Genomic DNA, 22,782 nt, shown 5'->3' on the forward strand with positions numbered 1-22,782 from the left:
GAGGTCCAATCGTGAACTTGATCGGGACAATCTTATCAAAACGTATGTGGTCGTATCTGAACGATGTTTATCGTGTCACCTGAAATTTATCTATCGCAACCTTTCCATATCAAAGCGAAACAATTCATACCAGAACATATTAAGGAGACTGACTTCCTTTTAAAAAATGGATAAATATCAGATTGCTTTCTACTAAAACTGCATTTTATGACTAAATAAAGTTGGTTTTTTTCTTCAAAATATTATTGTACATATCCTCCACTTTTCATCCATATCAAATTTCTCTGGTGTAGCATACCCCCTTAACTCACATCACGTGTTTCATACCGATTGTTAAGCCGTTCTTGGCACACTGATTTTGACTACGGATAACTCCGTTTACCTGATCAGGATATGGGGCTCACGGCGGGTGTGACCGGTCAACAGGGGATGCTTACTCCTCCTAGGCACCTGATCCCACCTCTGGTGTGTCCAGGCGTCCGTGTTTGCCCAACTTTCTATTTTGTATTGCTTGAAGGAGTTGTGAGATTGATCACTGTTCGTTATCTTCACCTTGCATCACCTCGTATCAAAATTTGAAATTCCAGAAAACTTCCGCGATCAGCTACGAATGGTCAATCGTGGCCTTCGTAACGGATCGCACGACAGTGTGAACCAGGCTTAACTACGAATAATCTTTAAACGTGTAACCCAAACTCCCAACATGAGCCCTTTTACAGCTGTAAATAACATTACGATGTCCAAATTATCATTAGATTGCGATATTATTATTTTTTCATTAATTGCTAAACTACAAGAATGCCCCAGGATGGGACAACCCATAAACCTGTATGATAACTCGATAATTAGCCAGAATCTTTCACAACTGTTATCTGTTACATTTGGTAGGGTAAAGAAGGAAAACTTGGATATTCACAGATTGACCTTTGGCTGACCCCGCAAAGTGACCGATCGATAGATCATCATGAAAGACAACTTCATATCTGATATGGATTTTCAAAATCGAAAATTACCGATTTCTGATTTGTGTGTAGTGAAGCATACCAAATTTCTGTGACGTCACATTGTCGTCGACGTTGATACGTAGTGCTGTCCATCGGTACATTATGTGCTGAGGCAAGGCATATATTTTTTTTTTTGCTTCGCGGTACATATTATCGTCGCTGACATGTGCTGAGACAAGGTATAATTTTTTTGCATCGCGGTATTGTATAATCAAATTAAACGGCAACTTACATGTAACAAACCTTCAAGAAAAGAATAAGGAAAAATGAGATTTCTTTAGAGAAATATGTGACTGCTAACAAAGCACTCACCAGGGATCCAACATTTTTAGCTCAACTGAGTCGAAGGCTCAAGTGAGCTTTCTGATCACCAGTTGTCTGTCCGTCCGTCTGTCTGTAAACTTTCACATTTTCGACTTCTTGGGGCAAGGGGATTCAAGTTTGTTCAATTAAAGGGCAACGCCTTTCTCCCAAGGGAGATAATAATGAAATAGCAAAAATACACTGAATTTTTTTTTTTTTAAAATCTACTCCTCCAGAACCACTAGGTCAATTTCAACCAAACTTGGCATGCACAAAACATCCTTGGGTGAAGGGGATTCAAGTTTGTTTAAATGAAGGACCACGTCCCTTTCCAAGGGGGATAATAGCAAAATAGTGAAAATACATTTACAGCTTTTAAAGATCTTCTCCAGAACCACTGGGCCAATTTCAACCAAGCTTGGCACAAAGCATCCTTGGTGAAGGGCTTTCAAGTTTGTTCAGATGAAGGGCCATGCCCACTTCAAAGGGAAGATAATTGCAAAAATAGGGTGGGGTCATTTAAAGATATTCTTAAAAACCACTGGCCAAAAGTGCTGAAGTTTAAATGAAAGCTTCCTGACATAGTACAGATTCAAGTTTGTTAAAACCATGACCCCCGGGGGTACGTTGGGGCCACAGTAGGGGATCAAAATTTACATACAAATATATAGGGGAAATCTTTAAAAATCTTCTCAAGAACCAATGGGCCTTGAAAGTACAAATTTACATGAAAGCTTCCTGACATAGTGTAAATTCAAATCTGTTACAAACATGGCCCTCGGGGTAGGATGGGACTATCTAGGGAAATTCTTTAAAATTCTTCTTCTTAAGAACCACTGGGCTAGAAAAGTTTACATATACATGTAAGCTTCCTGACATAGTGCAGATTCAAGTCTCTTAAAACCATAGCCCCCAGGGGTAGGGTAGGGCCATAATAGGAGATCCAAGTTTTACATACAATTATATAGGGAAATTCTTTCAACATCTTCTGAAAAATCACCGCGCCAGAAAGGTGTATATTTACAGGTATACAAAAGCTTCCTAACATAGTGTAGATTCAAGTTTGTTAAAAGTACCCTCCCCCCGGAGGGAGGGGGCATAATAAGGGATCAAAGTTTTGCATACAAATATTTAGGGGAAATGTTGTCCTCAAGAACCATTGAGCCAAATAATTTTACATTTTCATGAAAGCTTCCTGACATAGTGCAGATTCGAGTTTGAAAAAAAATCATGGCCCCAGGGGTAGGTTAGGGCCATAATAGGAATCAAAGTGTTAAAATGCGAATATATAATGAAAATCTTTGAATATGTTTGCCAAGGAAACTCAGGTGAGCAGTGTAACCCATGAACCTCTTGTTTTATTTTCTGAAGGAAAGAAAGATATGTAGCCAATTCACTCGTTAATTTGTATTTCTCATAAATAGGTTATTGTAAAATCACTGGGAGCGTGGACTCCAGGAAATCCCCATCTAATCATTTATATCTACACCCAAATAATGTGCCTAATCATTCAATCTTCAAGTAAATACTCCACATACATGTAGAGAAAGTAAATACACAACACACATGTAGAGAAAGTAAATACACCACATACATATAGAGAAAGTAAATACACTAAATATATATAGAGAAAGTAAATACACTAAATATATATAGAGAAAGTAAATACACCGCATACATGTAGAGAAAGTAAATACACCACATACATGTAGTGAAAGTAAATATACAACACACATGTAGAGAAAGTAAATACACTAAATATATATAGAGAAAGTAAATACACCGCATACATGTAGAGAAAGTAAATACACCACATACATGTAGAGAAAGTAAATACACAACACACATGTAGAGAAAGTAAATACACTAAATATATATAGAGAAAGTAAATACACCACATACATGTAGAGAAAGTAAATACACCACATACATGTAGAGAAAGTAAATACACCACATACATGTAGAGAAAGTAAATATACAACACACATGTAGAGAAAGTAAATACACCACATACATCTAGAGAAAGTAAATACACTAAATATATATAGAGAAAGTAAATACACCGCATACATGTAGAGAAAGTAAATACACCACATACATGTAGAGAAAGTAAATACACAACACACATGTAGAGAAAGTAAATACACTAAATATATATAGAGAAAGTAAATACACCACATACATGTAGAGAAAGTAAATACACCACATACATGTAGAGAAAGTAAATACACCACATACATGTAGAGAAAGTAAATACACCACATACATGTAGAGAAAGTAAATACACAACACACATGTAGAGAAAGTAAATACACCACATACATCTAGAGAAAGTAAGAACATTCACCTATTACATTGACATCAATGTACATGTACACATACAATATTAATAATATACTGCGTGTACAGCTGTGTACACAACACACGTACTATTATCTCAGTGATGATTGGTGGTTCTGAAGACAATGGTCCTCTCCTTTTTCTTGCTTCTGTCTTTTGTAAACAAGTCAAAAAGGGTTTGATGTAATTTTTACATACAAGGTATTTCAGTTAATATATTTACCGTAGAATTGAAATTCTCTATATTTGATCCTCGTGCTTGTGACAGCGAGGCTAAATGCTGCATGATATATAACGCTGTTTTATTGACGCCATGGAAAGGGGAAATAGGGAGCACTGATCAATATCATAACGCCTATAAGCTATACAAAATAGAGAGTTGGGCAAACACGGACATCTGGATATACCAGAGGTGGGATGAGGTTCCTAGGAGGAGCAAGCATCCCCTGTCGACCGGTCACATCCGCCGTGAGCCCTATGTCTTGATCAGGTAAACGGAGTTATCCGTAGTCAAAATCAGTGTACTATGAGCGGTCTAACAATCGGTATGAAACTTGTCAGATAACATTTCACCCAATGACGGATTGTAATGGCAAACTAAATCGGTATAACGATTATAAAATTTACGAAATGCTGACTTGATACGAGACTGTTGAAACCCCTGTAACATCAACTTGTTTGCCAGTAGCCTGTCTCGATTAAAAAACTAATGCAGAGAACGTGGGTTTTCAAACTTCAGATTTATTTCGATCTGCTTCTTGTTGTTTTTCTTTTTTCACCATTTCTTCTCTAGCAGCATTGACAGTAAACAGGGTAGATATACAACCATCACATTGTTATCTGTACGTATCATTTGGTATCAATCGTCCCCTCGTTACAGGGTAGATATACAACTATCACATTGTTATCTGTACGTATCATTGGGTATCAATCGTCCCCTCGTTTCAGTACTTTCTGTGCTTTGATTTTATTTTTATTCAGGTCATGTTTTCGAAGGAATATAGTACCATCTTTATCTTAATTTTGGCAAAACCAAAATTTAAAGGAAAAATGCACTCCGCACGGCAAAATACAAGGAAATGCACTAAGGGTTCTAATTTATGTCGATTTATTGCGGAGTCATGGAAATCGCATCTTATGCTGCTTTGTTAGTTTTTGGTTACTTGCGAGTTAGATTAACATTACGACCGACTCCTCGTCTCCTTAACTGTTGTAATCAAGGAAATATTTCACAGCGACTCCGTGCTATCAATTAGTTGAAGGGGATTTTACAGAATAAGGGGTATTTTTTTTCTAAACACTTCCTTTTTCATGATTCAGGCTTCCTGGCCCGTTTTATTGTTAGTATTAAAGCGGGCACTTGTTCCAACAGACGACTATCACTCTGGGAGATTGGCGGGACAGAACTGGTGACTGTGAAATTTTCCTCATCAGAATGGCAGAAACAGACTACTGCAGGTAAAAAGTGATTCAATATGTATAATATATATATATATATATATATATATGTGTGTGTGTGTGTGTGTGTGTGTGTGTGTGTGTGTGTGTGTGTGTGTGTATCAAATATTGACTACTCGACATAATGATGTTGACTGAGCATTGCGTGCCTAGTAACATGTACGGTAAAATATTCTATTGTACAAAAACATGCATGTAGATTTGTTGCAAGGTGGGATTCCTTTGTAAAGACGAATTTTGCAAAATACTATTTACAAAGATGTATTTTCATTTTATTTTTTCATCGAAAAGTAAAACGATTTTAATTTGAAAACAACTTTATTTTTTTCTTACCAGGAAATAGAACTGAACGTAAATGTGCTTATTTTACTACAAGCATGACTCACCCCTAGCGCAGTATATTCACAGGGTACTTTGCTAATATATTTCTGCATCTTGTCTGCCGATGTATTTGAACATCTATTTCGTTATTGCCTTGTTACTTAAGTACTAGTACTGTACTTGATTCATCCAATTTTTATAATAGGCAAATCTCTAAAAATGAACTCTTTCACGGGATTTCAACTATAAGTGCAAATTTTGATCACTTTAATATTTTCCAAATTTATGGTAAATCGTGGTATCTTGTTTAGAAAAATGTTTACGAACGATAAAAGAAGCAATGATTTTTTTCTACTCTCAGAGCACATATTTTACAAAATCTTTTGATTTATTGAATTACATTGTACTTTTATTGGGAGAACTTACATTTTTTCTAAAAACCCTTAAAATTTGCGTTATTTCATTGATTTCCCTCTATCAAAAATGACAGAAAATAGTAAAAATTACTACATCGGAGACCTATTTAAAGCCCTATAAATTCTGTAAAATCCAGGAGCTTCCGGGATCTGGACCCACTGGGGGCCTCAGACCCCCCCCCCCCCCCCTGCCTCATCAAATTGCGCCCCTAACTGCAATTCCTGGATCCTCCCCCGGGGGTAACCAAGAACTTTGACCCAGGTTGAAATTTTATCCGTGCAACATAGATACCTGTATGTGTGAAATTCGGTTGAGTTTGACCCGCTGTTATTAGACAACCAGATTTAAATAAATTCCAGCTCGAAATATGCATGTCACACCTAGATTTTAATATTTCAAAAAATATCGTAGTCAACAAATACCTCTTCAGTACCCTAATGTTACTTTATTGTACACTCGACTTAAAATAAAGATTATTTCTACTCTGTCAATCTAATTTTCCCCCCTGTAATTTCTGGCATTTTTGAAATACATATGTAGTAAAATAGATTCCGTGGATGTTGCAGGATAGCCTTCGAGGTCTCGAAATGCATGTTGTTTGAAATGTATAAGCTGCGTCGATGTTTCGTTTACATCATTTTGTTGTTTTTTTTTTGTTGTTTTGTTTTTTTTGTTTTTTGGAGACCTCGGAGGTTATCCTGCAACATGCACGAAATCTATTCTACTACGGTTCAGTAACACTACGAATTAGATGACGTCATAGCAACTTTTAAAACCAAAAACATGCTGACGAAAACGGTGAGATTGTACATAAGCTCTCTAGGTGTGCTATTTTAAAAGATAATTCAAGTATTTAGTTTGATGTTGGTGGATTAGATATCCGACGATGCGATGTAATTATCTGATCTGCTCTGAATACATAGTCCAACTAAATCACCCACGTGGAGGAGGGTCATCTTGTCTGTGTATCACCATGTTTGTACGTGTAGCGATCGGGCGGAACGCAGACGATTACTTTTTAGTTGAATGTCAAATATCCTACAGGCATTTAGACCTATAAATTTGTTTGTAACATACATTGATTATTTTTTAAGGATGAAATGAAATCATCCGTTATTCGATTTTATAATTGTTGTAATTATAATTAAGGCATATAGGCCTATACACAAAATCTAATCAAGTTGAAGACATGAAACCGATATGTTCTCATTATATTTTAGACCCATGTAGGCGTATTTATTTTTCTTGTGGAAGTTTGATTAATGTGTAACACTGTTCTGAATTGATTAATGAGTATATGTAATATTATATTGGAGAATAATGGACGCGGCATTTCTTTGATCTCTACGATAACCTTGATAGCATTAGATATGTATATGATTTTATTTTAATGCTACTATGAAATAGCTTAAACCCAGCTGACCCCTCATGAAAATTGTTCTTCATTTCCACGAATATGCTAGTTTTTGATAGCTAATTCCAGAGACTTAAATAACAAATTCAATTTGCATTCATGAATGAAACACCGGTCTATTTCTATTTCCAAAAAGTAGGCTAGGTTAGCCTCACCGTGGTATAAATAGACTATACCATGGCCATATACCTTTTCTGCGAAAAGTATCAATTCCACAATAATTATTTAAACCATCGCTTTAACCGACCGAGGAAAATCCCACAACAATGACAAAGTTACTATTTACAAAAGGTGTTGCTAAAACGCGGAACGAAGAACGGACCAGAATGGAGAATGGAAAATATTGTATGCAATAAATGCTATGAGGAGGTCACTGAGATCAGTATTTTGTAAAATCAAAAGGTTTATTATGAGGAAGGGAAGCAGAAACAGAGAGAACGGAAAGTCATCCTCAGAATCCACCTGATATATTTCATACTAATGCATATATGTATTTTAAAACCATTATATAACTTGTTATGAAAAATATAAGCAAGTGCTTGTTGGTGTCACCCCCTTTTCCCTGGTTTGTCATTTTCTCATTTTTCTGACGCACAACGTGTCAGTAAGTTTCACAAATAAAATAACAATAATTAAATGTACTGAAAAACATTTGATTTATGCTAAACAATATCCTAAATTGTTGATTTTAATCAAAATAAAGCATTTTCTCCAAATTTTTGTGTTATTTTAGATACTTGTTTAATATCCCTCTCAAGAATTTTTCACTCATATCTTGCATACAGTATCTCTATTTTTTAAATTCAGTTCTGTTTTCTGTTCCGTGTTTTAGCAACTCCCTTTACGAAAGACTCATGGGAATTCCAACTTTCGGTTTCGATTTTTATTTGTGGAATGTAAACATTGAATTGACTTTGAAGGACGTTTTTTAAGTGACTTAAAAGGAATTGATTTTTTCAAAATAGCAAATTGTAAGGTCAGTTTAAGGTGTATTTTTTTTAATTAATCAAGTATTAGATCTCACACGCAAGAATACTTTTCCAATCAGTGTTAGTTGCACGGTTTTCCCTAGAAAAAAGGGTATTTAGGTGACACTGTTTTGTTATTAGATAGTCCAGTGTCCATGGGAATTTTATCATTTTCTTCTGATTAGCAAACAAGTGACACAGGTACATTAATTAGTCAGAGAGTTACAGCCTCATTATTACAGGTACGTACACTAGCGACAGGTACATTAATAAGTCAGAGAGTTAGTCCAGTTACCTACTCATTATTACAGGTATGTATAGGCAGGTTGTTCTAAATTCAGTAAGGAATCTTCATTATTGATACAAACAAAAAATGCATGCATGAGTTTTATATATAAAACTCATGCATGCATTTTTTGTTTGTATCAATAATGAAGATTCCTTACTTTTTATATATATATATATATTTAAAATATAATTACCCCTCCCTTACATAACTCTATATGTATGTAGATTTTATTTATCAATTAGTGTACTAGGAACTAAGAAATCATAGGAATCATTTTACGTTTAAAAACGTATATTCAGTTTTCAAATAACATAATTTTTTCTAAAACTATAATTATTATCGTTAAAGTGTGTGTATCGTGCAACTTACATTAAATGTAAGCTTTACACCATTTGCAAGCATTACAAAAGTGATTTTCTATTTTATATAGTGAGTTTGTTAACATTTTCGTCATAATAAACTAGAGCTCTTGTGGCACAGATTTCTGGGATTTCTTAGAAGTTGACACACCCTTTTCTCTCTGGAGGTGTTTATTACATGTGTGTGATTGATCTTAGCATACTTTCCAAAATCACAACACCTACTAAATATAAAAAGAAGAAGGCATGCATTTTTGAATTATAGATCTTACTAAACAATTACATCAGTGAATGACTGTACACAGATTTGGGGAAGTTCCGATGGATAATGGACAAAGTAGACAGCGCATGAGGCCATGGCTAGAGGCGAAGGTACAGGCAGGAAATATCCCCGGTCTGTCGTGGATAGACCAGGAGAAAAAGATCTTTAAAGTTCCCTGGAAACATGGAGGCAAGCACGACTGGAGCGAAGGAGACTCCACGATATTTAAGGTACCTCGATAAAAACCCAGAACGGTAACGGCTGTGCAGTTGTGTTAAGTAGGGCCATAAAAATATGTCGGAGGAAAAAGCATCAATACACAGATATAAATTTTTGACAAATTCTGTACACACAACCCTTTTATACCTAAGATATTTGTATATATAATGAAGTACATATATTGACCTCCCATACATTTTCCACCAGACCGACAGTCTCTACATCAGCTGTATATCACGTGATCAAATATCAAGATAAAATCGTACCATGTATGTATAAATCATTCCATTGGCACAATATCCAGATATCAATGCAAGATGAAGTTAATATAACTTCAAAACATATTAATTTTTTTAATTTGAAAAGTGATGGGAGCAAGTTTATCGTGACTTAATTGTAACATGTCTAATTTTTGCATTGAATATGCAAGATGCGGCGATTTTTGCATATACGAAGTTAAATCTAGTCTGAAAAACATGTTTTCTGTTGAAGCCACAATTTGCTCCCCTAACTTTCCTTTTGCACTGAAGTTCACATGTCACATAAATCAAACAACTTTCACTCAAAAACCTCGAGGTGTCGTGCCGATGATGAAATTTGTATGTTCGGAAACCCTGTTTATGCAAATGAGTCCATTGTGAAAGTCACTATATACATGCAGATTAGGGGCGATATCAAGATCACAATATAATATGGATATTACTTTAGTATGTATGTTATATAAAGAAGAAATTGAAACTATTTCAATATCACAGAGAATTAATATAACCCATTTGACAGAAACTTTTACACGATTGTAGTTTATCGTTTGACAGCAGTGGTAAATAATGAAAAAATATTTTGACATTTCCAACCGCAAAAGGAATGTAGATATGTACGTCATGACCTTCATCATGACGTATTTTACATTGTGACGCCATGTAATGTGCCAGTGCGGTAAAGTACAATTTTTACAGCACTGTTATTTATGGGGAGAGCCTTAACTCAGCCGCGTGATGATAAGGTACCTCAATAAAAAACCAGAACAGCTGAAGAGCTGTTTTGTTTTGTTCTTTTTTTTTTGCAGAGTACCATGTACAAAAAATGTCTATATAAACATGTACTAAATGATATAAATCATTGTGTGGGATTATTGGATAGAATTAATTTATAAAATTATTGTATGGGATTAATTTATAGAATGAATTTGGTGGGATTATTGAATAGAATTAAGATCATATAACATTGTTGTATGGGATTAACATGGTTTATAAAAATTTTGTATGGGATTAATGTATAGGATTGATTTGGTGGGATTATATGTATGGGATTGCTGGATAGAATTAATTTATAACATTGTATGAGACTAATGTATAGGATTAATTTGGTGGGATGATTGTATGAGACTAATGTATAGGATTAATTTGGTGGGATTATTGTATGGGATTGCTGGATAGAATTAATTTATAACATTGTATGGGACTAATGTATAGGATTAATTTGGGGGGATGATTGTATTAGTCTAAGAGTATTGTATAATCTGGATTATTATGTACATTTATGAAATTTATTTAGTGGATAGGATTAATAGATCGATTTCCACTTTACTTTATGCTGTACATGTGTCATGTGTTCTTTTTCGATAGTGAGGTTCATCATAGGTTGTCATTTCTTTTGATAACTGTGAAAATGTCACATGATGTATGTCTGTATTGTGAGAAGTAGTCAATATTCAGAATCCAATACTACTCATTCACAACTCGTGATGGGTAATCGGGAGATAAAAATTAATCGATGATCGGATTAATTGGATGCACCTTTTCGATTGATTAATCGAAAAATAATCGACAAATATATCACCTGGGTTCAAATTTACCATTAATCTATACCCTTTAATTAGGATCTAATGTATAGGATTATTGCATTGGATTAATACATTTGATTATTGTATAGAAATTAATGTTTAGTATTATTGTGGTGATAGGGCGTTCATATTTTACATGTGTATTAAAATCCTTGTGACAAGACCTTTCTTTTCAAATGAATTTTTTTTTTACATCATGACCCTGACCTTAGAGTTTGGCCATGTAGGGGCATCAGTGTGTCATATTGTTTTATTAGCTCACCTGAACCGAAGGTTCAAGTGAGCTATTCTGATCACATTTTGTCCGGCGTCCGTCTGTCCATGTAGGGGCATCAGTGTGTCATATTGTTTTATTAGCTCACCTGAACCGAAGGTTCAAGTGAGCTATTCTGATCACATTTTGTCCGGCGTCCGTCTGTCTGTCTGTCCGTCTGTCTGTAAACTTTTCACATTTTCGACTTCTTCTCCAGAACCATTGGGCCAATTTCAACCTAAGTTGGCCAAAAGCATCCTTGGGTGAAGGGCTTTCAAGTTTGTTCAAATGAAGGGCCATGTCCCTTTCAAAGGGGAGATAATCACAAAAATGCAAAAATAGGGTGGGGTCATTTAAAAATCTTCTTCTCAAGAACCACTGGGCCAGAAGAGCTGAAATTTACCTGAAAGCTTCCTGACATATTGCAGATTCAAGTTTGTTCAAATCATGGCCTCCGGTGGTAGGATGGGGCCACAAGGGGGGATCAAAGTTTTACATACAAATATATAGGGAAAAATTTTAAAAATCTTCTTCTCAAGAACCACTAAGCCAGAAAAGCTGAGATTTACATGAAAGCTTCCTGACATAATGCAGATTCAAGTTTGTTCAAATCATGGGCCCCTGGGGTTGGATGGGGCCACAATAGGGGATCAAAGTTTTACATACAAATATATAGTTAAAATCTTTTTCTCAATAACCACTGAGTCAGAAAAGCTGATATTTACAAGAAAACTTTCTGACATAGTGCAGATTCAAGTTTGTTCAAATCATGGTCCCCGGGGGGTAGGATGGGGCCACAAGTGGGGGGGGGGGGGGTCAAAGTTTTACATACAAATATAGAAAAAAGCTTTAAAAGAACCATTGGGCCAAAGAAGTTGACATTTACATGAAAGCTTTCTGACATAGTGTAGATTCAAGTTTGCAAAGGGTAGTTTGGGCCATAATAGGGACCAAGGTTTTACATGCAAATATATATGGAAAGTCTTCAGATATGGGCCAAGGTGACTCAGGTGAGCGATGTGGCCCACGGGCCTCTTGTTTTGATTTGGTATTCCATATTGATTACTAATTGGGGAGTGCTCTTTACCTGTTTTCAGGAGTGGGCGTTACATACAGGACGCTACAGAGAGGGTGTGGATCAGGCGGACTGGCCCACGTGGAAGACCCGCTTCCGCTGTGCCCTCAATAAACTTCCGGACATTCAGGAAATGAAAGAATACAATCAGCTGGATGGCAGTGAACCATTCCGCGCCTACAAATTTCTCAGCAAAGAAGGTGATTTTTCTCTACGAGAAGCATTTCCATAATCATTTCTTTATATTGTTGGAAAACTGAACAATTATGAGTCAGACTTAGTGTTGTGAATTTCAAGTAAAGTGGGCGGGGTTTAGACCTGTCGTAGCTGTGATAGAATGAGAGAAGAACACCAGCGTTGTAGTAATTCATGTTGAATATTCCCCTCCCTTTTGTTTCTATACAGAACTGAACCAGAAGAAATTGGGCAATAATGAATACCGTGAGGTCTGCACTTTGACGGTAAGTTTTATTCAATGCATTTAAACATCATAAATAAAATGCCCCCCTTTCTCAGCACTTATCCAGACTTCTGTAACAGTATAAAAACATGTTCCTGTCATTCAGGCATCATCATCTCATATCTTGAAATAATTTTGCTGTTATTTATGTGTCACGGTTGTCCAGTAATGCCCGCCGGGGAAGACCTCTTCCCAATCTAGTTAGTGGTTCGAGTTTCAAATCTCAGTCCTGTTGCTGCATCGAACCAATGGTGTGTAACAAAGTCAGGGGTTGTTACTCTGCTAAGTGTCCGGCATTAGTGTGTAACAAAGTCAGGGGTTGTTACTCTGCTAAGTGTCCGGCATTAGTGTGTAACAAAGTCAGGGGTTGTTACTCTGCTAAGTGTCCGGCATTAAAGTGAAAGTTATGGGTCTGTTTTATATTTCCCCAAAACAGAGTTAAATACTATGTCACAGTAGGCCTTTCTCACACAACAGAACTCGTACTGCTAACAGTCTCGATTGTCATGCACACTACTGTAGGTCAAAATTTATGTCAGGTTATGTAAAGCGGGTGACATCTCTGTATGAGTGATAAATTCTCGAAACGGACTTACAACAACCTACAAGCAAACCTACCTAGTTTATGTATATGCTAGCTTATACAGATATGAATGGTTGGAAAATGGTGGTCATATATAAACGCATTCATTTCTGTATTATAAGAAATAAATTTCATTTTTGAAAATACATGTACATGAGGGTATAAACTATGACGTTTTATGCCAGCAGACTTCATGGGGAAGTGTTAGTGCTTCAGAATCAAAGTACTGAAAGTATGCTGATGGGAAGTGTGGCTGTTTGACGCTTTATGCCAGCAGACTTCATGGGGAGACATTAGCGCTTCAGAAAAAGTATGCTGGCGGGAAGTGTGGCTGTTTGACGCTTTATGCCAGCAGACTTCATGGGGAGGCATTAACGCTTCAGAAAAGTATGCTGGCGGGAAGTGTGGCTGTTCATACCCTCATTTATTTCCAAGAATGAAACTCGTTTTTTATATTTACATTCTACTTTCATTTCTGTCGGAATTCCCAGCAGTTAAAATAGACGGACTATATTTATCAAGATTCCTACAGACATTGTACACACCTGCATCACATTCATGAGGAAATGGCTACCATTAGATTGGTAATAATATCGTACGCAAAATCATTGGAAATGTAAATATAAGTATAAAAGCACCATTTTCCAACCATTAATTGATTCCTGCATAAGTATATACATGCCATTTTACAAACTTTCATTTCTATTTAAGTTATAAAAGCCAGTTGAATAATAAAAAGCCATATTTAAATTTCCCCAAAATTGCATTTGCTGCAATTTAAGATACTCCATAGAATACTCCCTACTAACAAGTATTTATTTCAACTGAAAGTTAAAGACTCTCCAATGTGCAGCTTTTGTGGTGTTCATATCGAAACATTAGAACATCTTTTTTTGACTGCATACAAATAAAGGAGCTATGGTGTGATGTTGAACAATGGATATTAGAACTGTTTCATATCCCTGTAAATTTTGACAAGCTCACTGTACTATTTGGTAAATACTGTAATAGACATATGTATAAAGTTCAAAACTTGATTTTGCTTATAGTAAAACAAAATATTTTTTCTTGTAAATATCAAAAGAGTCCGCAAGTACATATATCTGCGATTAGAAAAATAGTTACGGACATAATTGTGGTTGAGAAGTACTTCCTGCTACGAAACTGTAAATATGATGAATATGAAACTCACTGGCAGAGAATAAGTGAAAATCTATGTTAGTAATTAGGTCTATTTGTACTTTTTCATCAAATAGGTTTGTGCTTCTTTTTTGTGTTTGATCAGTATATCTAGATATATTATACTTATCAAAATCTGTTACCAAGAAAATAATACTTATGTACCCTCTCTCTCTCTCTCTCTCTCTCTCTCTCTCTCTCTCTCTCTCTCTCTGTCTCTCTCTCTCTCTCTTTGACATCATACATATACTTACATAAACGAATAAAGTATATGAAAATGAAATGTAGACAATATTTGAGTTAATGTTAATGAGTTCGTATTTTAAAATGAATTTAATATGTTGTGAAAATATCCATGTAACCTATCTCCCATATGTATGCAACAGTGTATGTGTGAAGTGAAAATTTTGTAAATAAAAAAATTATTTTTAAAAAAAGCCATTTTCCCACCGTTTTTTGTTTGTTTGTATTTTGTTTGATTTGGTAATTGGTATACAATTTATCTTTTTAAGCCGACTTCGAACACACAGAACCCAGCTCTACCTGACATAGTTCCAGTGGAGGTCAAGGCCGCACCCCAGTCCCAGTTACCCAATTTTCCCTCCGACCTGGAAGATCTGGAATTAGATCCAATAAAATCTGATCCAAATCTTCTAGCAAATACTCAGTTAAATCACATAATTACACCAGCTAATGACATCAAAGAGGAGCCTGGTGACCATGGTGATGTAGAAATGACGGGTAATTGAAATTTATTTTTAACCTTGATTTCAAGTCATGCTACAAGACAATTTTTGGCTCACGTAGATAACACATATATATATTAAATACAAGTACAGTTGCACTTTGGTATCTCGGGTACCGATATCTTGAATACCATGGATATGTCACAAAGTGATTCGGAAGTCCCAAATTCTTATTCTTTAAGTATTTTACCTTCATTATATCGAAGTTTTTTCTTGGTCCCATCAACTTACGATAACGAGGTTTGACTGTAATCTGAAATTTTGTCAGTACTGGTATTTTGCCATGATCAGGATGATAATTAAACAGAAAATTAATTAAGATTTGCTTTTTGTTTAGAACTATATGCTGAATTGTCTCTGACAACTCGTGGGCCCCAGCAGCACCTCAGTCCCCTCCAGGTTCCCCGGCGACAAGAACCCCAAGGTAAGTCACCCAATAATACACTGTACATCTCAGTCCCCTCCAGGTTCCCTGGTGACAAGAACCCCAAGGTAAGTCACCCAATAACACACAGTACATCTCAGTCCCCTCCAGGTTCCCCGGCGTCAGGAAACCCAAGGTAAGTCACCCAATAATACACTGTACATTTTGTCTTTCTTTGAAGCAACTGATGATCAGAGGCAGATCTAGCTGCAATAATGTAGCCCTCTCTGATTTTTTTGCACCTCTCTGGAATGCCTCAGAATAAAAAAAAAATGGATAGGGCTACATTATAGCAGCTAGAGCAGATCTAGAGCATTGCCAAAATGGGGAGAGTAACTTGTGATCTTAGAGGTCTTAGTACTGTTCAGCTCCAAACAGAGGGAGGGGGAGCAGTGGATTGCAGATCTCCAAACAGAGGGAGGGGGAGCAGTGGATTGCAGATCTCTAAACAGAGGGAGGGGGAGCAGTGGATTGCAGATCTCTAAACAGAGGGAGGGGGAGCAGTGGATTGCAGATCTCTAAATGAACTGTTTTGGTCAAAAGTTTCCAACCACATTATAGGGACTCCCTCCTGTGTTGGCATTACAAGAATCTGGCATGTATCCATATCTAAATCTAACAAATAATGGCAGGGACACACCCATCCATGGACACACCCACTCACCCAATGACAGGCAGAGATCCACATCCCAGATCTAAATATAACTGTATTTGTACAACCTCACACTGACGAACAAGGTTCCATCAGGGCGAGAAATAATCATTTTTATTCACTGGTCATTTAGCCTATCAACTGAAATATTTACTGGTCAATTGTTAACTTTTATCGTCCCTTCGGATCAGTGGATATGAAAACGACTGGCCTAAATTCTGTATTCAATAATAATTAAACAATTTTAAGATTAGGCCTAATATCTTGTTTATTTAAGCTAGCATCAACAGCGGGCTTAAAAAACGTTGTAATCTTATTATTCTTATACATGTTTTTCACTTAAACTTAAAAAAATAGCCGGTGTTATCTTCACCTTTTTTTGTCATTTGTGAAAGTGTCATGAATTAGACAACTCATTCTAAGAAACTTAATGCATCATCCCGATGTCTGTGTGTACACCAATTCTTGTGGAGAGTTGTCATATACACAAACGTTGCAATGATCCAGACTAAAGATATACTAACTCGGAGCTCCTCCTGTGGCTTATGCTTTTGTGTTAAGTGTAGAGAAATCATCCGAGGATTGTGGATTTTATGCTTCGCTTCTGATAACTTGTTCCTAGAAACATTCATGATTCTATCTACATTGTGTTAGGAGTTACATGTACTTCATAGTACAACTTAACAAAAGTGAAATCAAGAAATTGTTTTGCATGCTGTAAAAACCTGGACACATAAACATCTAATATTTACAAGCCCGATTGTTGAGGAATTTTGATAAGTATTTAAATTAACTAGCCCTATGGGCACAAGCTTTTTAAATAGCACTTGCCCAAATCCAACATTTACTGGCCTCCCTCAGACCATCGGGCCATCAATTATGTCGAGCCCGGTTCCATATATCATACATGTAAACTGCTTTACCATGAAACTGCTATCGATGTAAATTAAATGGTTTTGTTTTGAACATATTATATTGTAAGACCATCGAACATTAAGTGGCAAGAAAGGAAACATACAGCATTCATGATTTTGATCTGTGTGACATCACAATGCAATGGGCAGATACTAACTCAGCACAGATTGAACAGATTTATCGCTGCACGGATGAGAATATTTTTCAGAGCTGAGTTTAGTGCATTGTACATCAAATGTTTTGACTGTAACAGATGAAAATCACAAATGCTGTCTGTTTTATTTCTTGCCACTTAATGTTGGGTGGACTTGTATATATACGAAAGGACTGGATATGAGTTCTTTCAACAGAGTGAATCTTTCCCTTGTAAAACATACACTGAATGGCAATGATTGTCAGACATTGAGAAAATAAATAGTACATCTATAGACAACATTGATTGATAGGACAGACATTAAAGTGCAATTAGTCAGTCTATTAATCAAAACTAATGAAAGATGTGAAATTGATTTATAATACTGTGGTATAATCTCATTTCTTGGAGAGAAAAGATCAGAAGATACAATACTTTACTGCAACTTCAGTTATTCAAAGTCCCAAGATACCTGCTCACAATCAAGAATTTGATTCAAGCACACTTTCATTTTACTCCATTTATATACCAATTCAAGTTTGTTAAAATCATGGCCTCCAGGGGTAAGATGGGGCCACAATAGGGGACCAAAGTTTTACACACAATATACCGGTACATGTATAGGGAAAATCATTAAAAAAAAATTTCTAAAGAATCACTGGGCCAGAAAAGTTTACATTTACATGAAAGCTTCCTTACATAGTGCAGATACAAGTTTGTTAAAATCATGGACCCCGGGTGTAGAATGAGGCCACAATAGGGGATCAAGGTTTTACATACAGAGTGAAAATCTTTTTCTCAAGAACCATTGGGCCAAAGAAGTTTACATTTACATGACAGCTTTCTGACATAGTGTAGATTCAAGTTTGTAAAAATCATGGCCCCTGGAAGTAGGTTGGAGCCGCAATAGGGATCAACATTTTACATGCAAATATTTAGGGAAAATCTTCAAATATGGGCCAAGGTGAGCGATGTGGCCCTTGGGTCTCTTGTATTAGTGGATGAATGTTAAAAAAGATCCTATCTGATGGAGATGTACTTCAAAAATGAATGTAATATTACATATGTATGGAGGTCTATTGAAATTAATCCCCATCTATCTTTATGGAAATTTTTCAAAATTCATATTAAAAATATCAGTAAAAAATTGTTACTCTTTTTGATTAACTCAGCTGAGATTTAACTAAGATCGTTTTGAGAAATGTAATTTGAACAAAATCTCAACTAAGATAAAAACTCAGACTTAAGTTGAAACTGAGTTTAAGATTTGAGATTTTTTCGAGAAATCCAGGGCAGAATATCAGCATTTCAGTCATAACTTAAGATTTGTTCATGAAAGTTCAGAAACTCCCAACAGTTTGAAAGAGTGTTTCAAAATTTTATTTACAGACCACGAAATGGAAATATTGCTTCGTTATTGCCAACAACAAGTTCAGATCTTCCATGTCCGAAGTCCACACGGATGCCGTCTTTTCTACGACCCGGAGAGGAATGACCAGATGCTACTGGAACCACTAAAACAGGAACTTTTTGGACCCGATCAGTTTGAACAACTGGAGTTCCCTCAGTGTGAGACAACCAACCCTGGTCAAGAAGAACACACTTATAAACTTCTGACGGCATTAGACAGGGGGATGCTTCTGGAATGCCACAATGGCAATATCTATGCCACTCGAAAATCAAGGTGTGTACCTTTTTTTAATGAACTAATATATAGTATAACTGCTATACGACATACTGCCATCCGACATTACTGCTATCAGACATTACTGCTATTTGGTATAACTGCTATATGGGATAACTACTGTATAACTGCTATTTGGTATAACTGCTACAGTGTGGGTTGTAATCTTTGTGGTACTGTAAAGCATGGGTTTTTTCTGTGGGGTGATAATTTTTGTGGCTTAATTTAGTGGTTTCTGGTGCCATATATTTAGAACCCAAATCAGTTGGGTTTTGTTTTGTTTGTTTTTTTTTGTCAAGGATATGCATGTAGCACTCTTCAGTTTGGGAGGATAATAAACTATAGGGTGTTTTTTTCTGTCAGTTGTTTCTGATGATGGTAAAACATTTTACAGATAAATAATAAACACTACAATGCTTATCAACTTTTATGTTTGGAACTCCTTGTCTGCCAAAATATATTCCGCTAAAATTATTTGTATACCTATGAGGTAGAAAATCATCAAATTTCACACCCGCAGAACAAAACCGCTATAGGGTATTATTTCATTGTACCTACTTGATCATAGCTAAAGTCCGTAAACATCGTTTTTGAAACATGTGAAATGACAAACACAATCTGTTCTCAATCTTTGTGGAGTCCTTGTTTAGAAATGGGAATAGGTAGTTTTACTCACCCGAGCTATAAGCGTGAGTCAACTTCTGATTGCTTGTCTGGTGTCCATCTGTAAACTTTACACGTTTCACTTCTTCAGAACCAGAGGTACCATGAGGATCCGGGTTAGAATATGTCTTCAGTGCCCCCTTGTTTGTCATAAGAGGCGACTAAATGGGGCGGTCCTCCGGATGAGACTGCAGAAACCAAGGTCCCGTGTCACAGCAAGTGTGGCACAATAAAGATCCCTCTCTGCTCAATGGCCATAAGCGCCGAGCATAGTCCTAAATTTTGCAACCCTTCACCGGCAGTGGTGACGTCTCCATGTGAATGAAATTTTCTCGAGAGGGACGTTAAACACTATTCAATCAATCAATCAATCAGAACCAGAGAGCCGTTTTCAACAATATTTGCCATAAAGCATCCTTAGGTAGATGAAATTCAAAATGACATGTTTCAAATCGGACATAAATATACCTGTAACTAAAAAATCTAGTGGCCTCTTTTAAATATATTCTTCTCAAGAACCACTGGGTCAGAGGGGACAAAACTTGTATGAAAGTTTCCTGAATGAGCATGATGAGTGGAGATTCAAATTAAGCAAATCATGCCCTTCGAGGTGGGACCACAATAGGGGATAAAAATTTTACGAGGAGATATATATATACATGTGAAGCTAACTCGTACCCAGAGAGATTCTATTATAACTATGCATTAAGAATAAATAATTTATAAAAGATAATAAGAAAAAAATATCAACACAAAAAACATGTAAATGAATGAACACTATAAAAATGAAATAAGAACAAAATTAGAGAGAAAAATAATGTAAATAACAAGTTTGAATAGGTAAACAAAGTGGACCAACTCCAAACAAAAACAAAGAATAAGCAGCCTAGGAAATTGTATCAACATCAGACATTCCCGTACTGATCATGTCTAGGGTAGACTATATATAATTTCACAGATAGGATAAATCTACAAAAATTGGAATTGCAGAATATATAATTCGCTATCTTTTAGAGTTAAAATAGTAAACATTTCCAAATGCAGATTCCAGTTCATTCAATGCATGGCCCTGGAGGGTAGGATGGGGTCACAATTGGGGATCTATAATTTTTACATGGGAATATTTAGGAATATTGTTAAAATAAATTATTTTAAAGTCTTCTTTTCAAGACTAGCAGGGCCATGATAAGTCGAGTTAATCGGCAGTGTTTTCAGGAACCATTTATTCAAATATATGCATGAGTAGGATATCCAATTTGTTCATGGAGTTATATATAGTCTTTGAATTGTTTTTTATTAAGAACCATTGGCAATAGTTAGTCATATTTCAAGTATGCAAGCATTCTAGTGCAGAACAGAAAGAGTGTAAAGTCCTTTTGAAAATTTTCTTCTGATGAACAGCAGGGCCAAGATTACTCAGGTGAGCATTGTGGTCCATGGACCTTTTATTTACTGTGTAATAAGAAAACTATTTTCTTTTTGCCAGATGTGTAATATTCATCTCAACACCTGCTATCAACAATGGAGAACCGTTTAAACTAGAGAGAAATGTGAAGGTTCAGGTGTACGATTCCCACGGATACTTCGAACCCATGTTACAGCGCTATCTAAGCGGGGCGTCCAAAAAACCACTGTCCCATTTCGTGATTGGTTTTGGTCAGAGAATTATGTCCAACAACGCAGATCACAGTGGTCTTTTAATCTCTGCTCAGGTGAATCACAGTCGCTCCCAACATCGCCTAAACCAGGTGCGTATGGAATCAATGAATTTCAAAAATGTCAACGAACCATATTCTTGAAAAATTATTGAAATGAAAAATCTGCGTGTTCTTTCATATGCTCTTTTAGGTATCATGTGCAAGCCCACTTTCGTCATCCATCAACATTTCACAGTCGGACGATTTTGACAAACTTTTAAAACTTGTCAAGGACGAGAGCAATGCGCAGGTGATGGAGATATCGAATGGTCTTTCGGCGTGACGTCATTAAATTTATGCTCACAAGGGTTGTTTTCATTGGTTGTTTGCTGTTAAGTAAGACTTTTTCCTTTACAAATTGTTGATAACGGATATAAATATTGAGAATGAAAACCCTGTCATCCTGCTGTAGAGCGGACTAAACTTGATCGGTAGAATTTGATACAAGTCCAGAGAGGTGAAGTTAAGGAACCGGTATCCACTTATGAAACGTGTGATTTAATTGATTTGTACAATGGATTTTAATTTTAATTCGTAGATGATTTTATGTACCTAATGTATTGTAGATACTTCAAAGTAATAAAACACGAGGCACGATTGAAACTGTTTGCTCTGATTTGATTTTAAATGATTTTTCATTGATTTGTCCGATATATTGATTTTGTGACACAACCGAGGAGTTGTGATTGTCAGGAGTATATGTAACCATGCAACAGTGTTGTTTCTGGTTCCACACGCTCATGCTAACTAATGTTATTTACAATATCTTAACATTTACCACCATTTTATTTTAGTTACTAGATAAAAATATTTCATGATCAATTCTTCTCTTATTCATTGAACATGTTGAAATGCGATATTTTGTATGTAAAATACGTGGAATCTACATACACTGTCAAATTGACACAGAAACAAGAAGCCCACAGGCCTTATTGGTCACCTGAGTACTAGTTAAAAGTATCACTAGTTCCAAGGACTATGAAATCTAGAAAAAAAATTCTTCTTCTGAATATCTAGACTAAATTCTAATATTCAGCAACAGTATAAAACAAGATGTGTTCTTAGGACTAAGGACCCATCTTAGAAAGGGAAATTTATACTTTTGGTGCATGATTCTTTTC

General features: G+C 35.9%; 1 protein-coding gene across 12 annotated transcripts; it reads left to right on the forward strand.

The window, feature by feature from the left end:
• Positions 1–4,763: 4,763 nt before the first annotated feature.
• Positions 4,764–22,479, forward strand: LOC125664170 (interferon regulatory factor 1-like). 12 transcript variants are annotated; one of them, XM_056152606.1, is made up of 10 exons: positions 4,764–4,929; positions 5,020–5,105; positions 9,179–9,365; positions 12,548–12,725; positions 12,931–12,986; positions 15,260–15,488; positions 15,831–15,917; positions 19,007–19,301; positions 21,451–21,712; positions 21,813–22,479. In XM_056152606.1, exons 2-10 carry the CDS (start codon positions 5,083–5,085, stop codon positions 21,942–21,944), a joined length of 1,449 nt encoding a protein of 482 aa, XP_056008581.1. In that variant the 5' UTR covers positions 4,764–4,929; positions 5,020–5,082; the 3' UTR covers positions 21,945–22,479. The 12 variants fall into 12 exon arrangements, with proteins under 12 accessions (XP_056008581.1, XP_048752701.1, XP_048752702.1 ...); XM_048896744.2 differs by lacking the exon at positions 4,764–4,929 and having other exon boundaries at positions 4,973–5,105; XM_048896745.2 differs by lacking the exon at positions 4,764–4,929 and having other exon boundaries at positions 5,004–5,105; positions 9,139–9,365.
• Positions 22,480–22,782: the final 303 nt, after the last annotated feature.

Source organism: Ostrea edulis, chromosome 1 (assembly GCF_947568905.1).
Source record: "Ostrea edulis chromosome 1, xbOstEdul1.1, whole genome shotgun sequence".
Lineage (NCBI taxonomy): Eukaryota > Metazoa > Mollusca > Bivalvia > Ostreida > Ostreidae > Ostrea > Ostrea edulis.

Bases quoted from the DNA above. Each gene is read 5' to 3' on its own strand.
- LOC125664170 (XM_056152606.1), top strand. From the start codon at position 5,083: ATGGCAGAAACAGACTACTGCAG. The intron at 5,106-9,178 runs GTAAAAAGTGAT...GACTGTACACAG, and splicing joins GCAGAAACAGACTACTGCAG to ATTTGGGGAAGTTCCGATGG. The intron at 15,489-15,830 runs GTAATTGAAATT...CTTTTTGTTTAG, and splicing joins TGGTGATGTAGAAATGACGG to AACTATATGCTGAATTGTCT.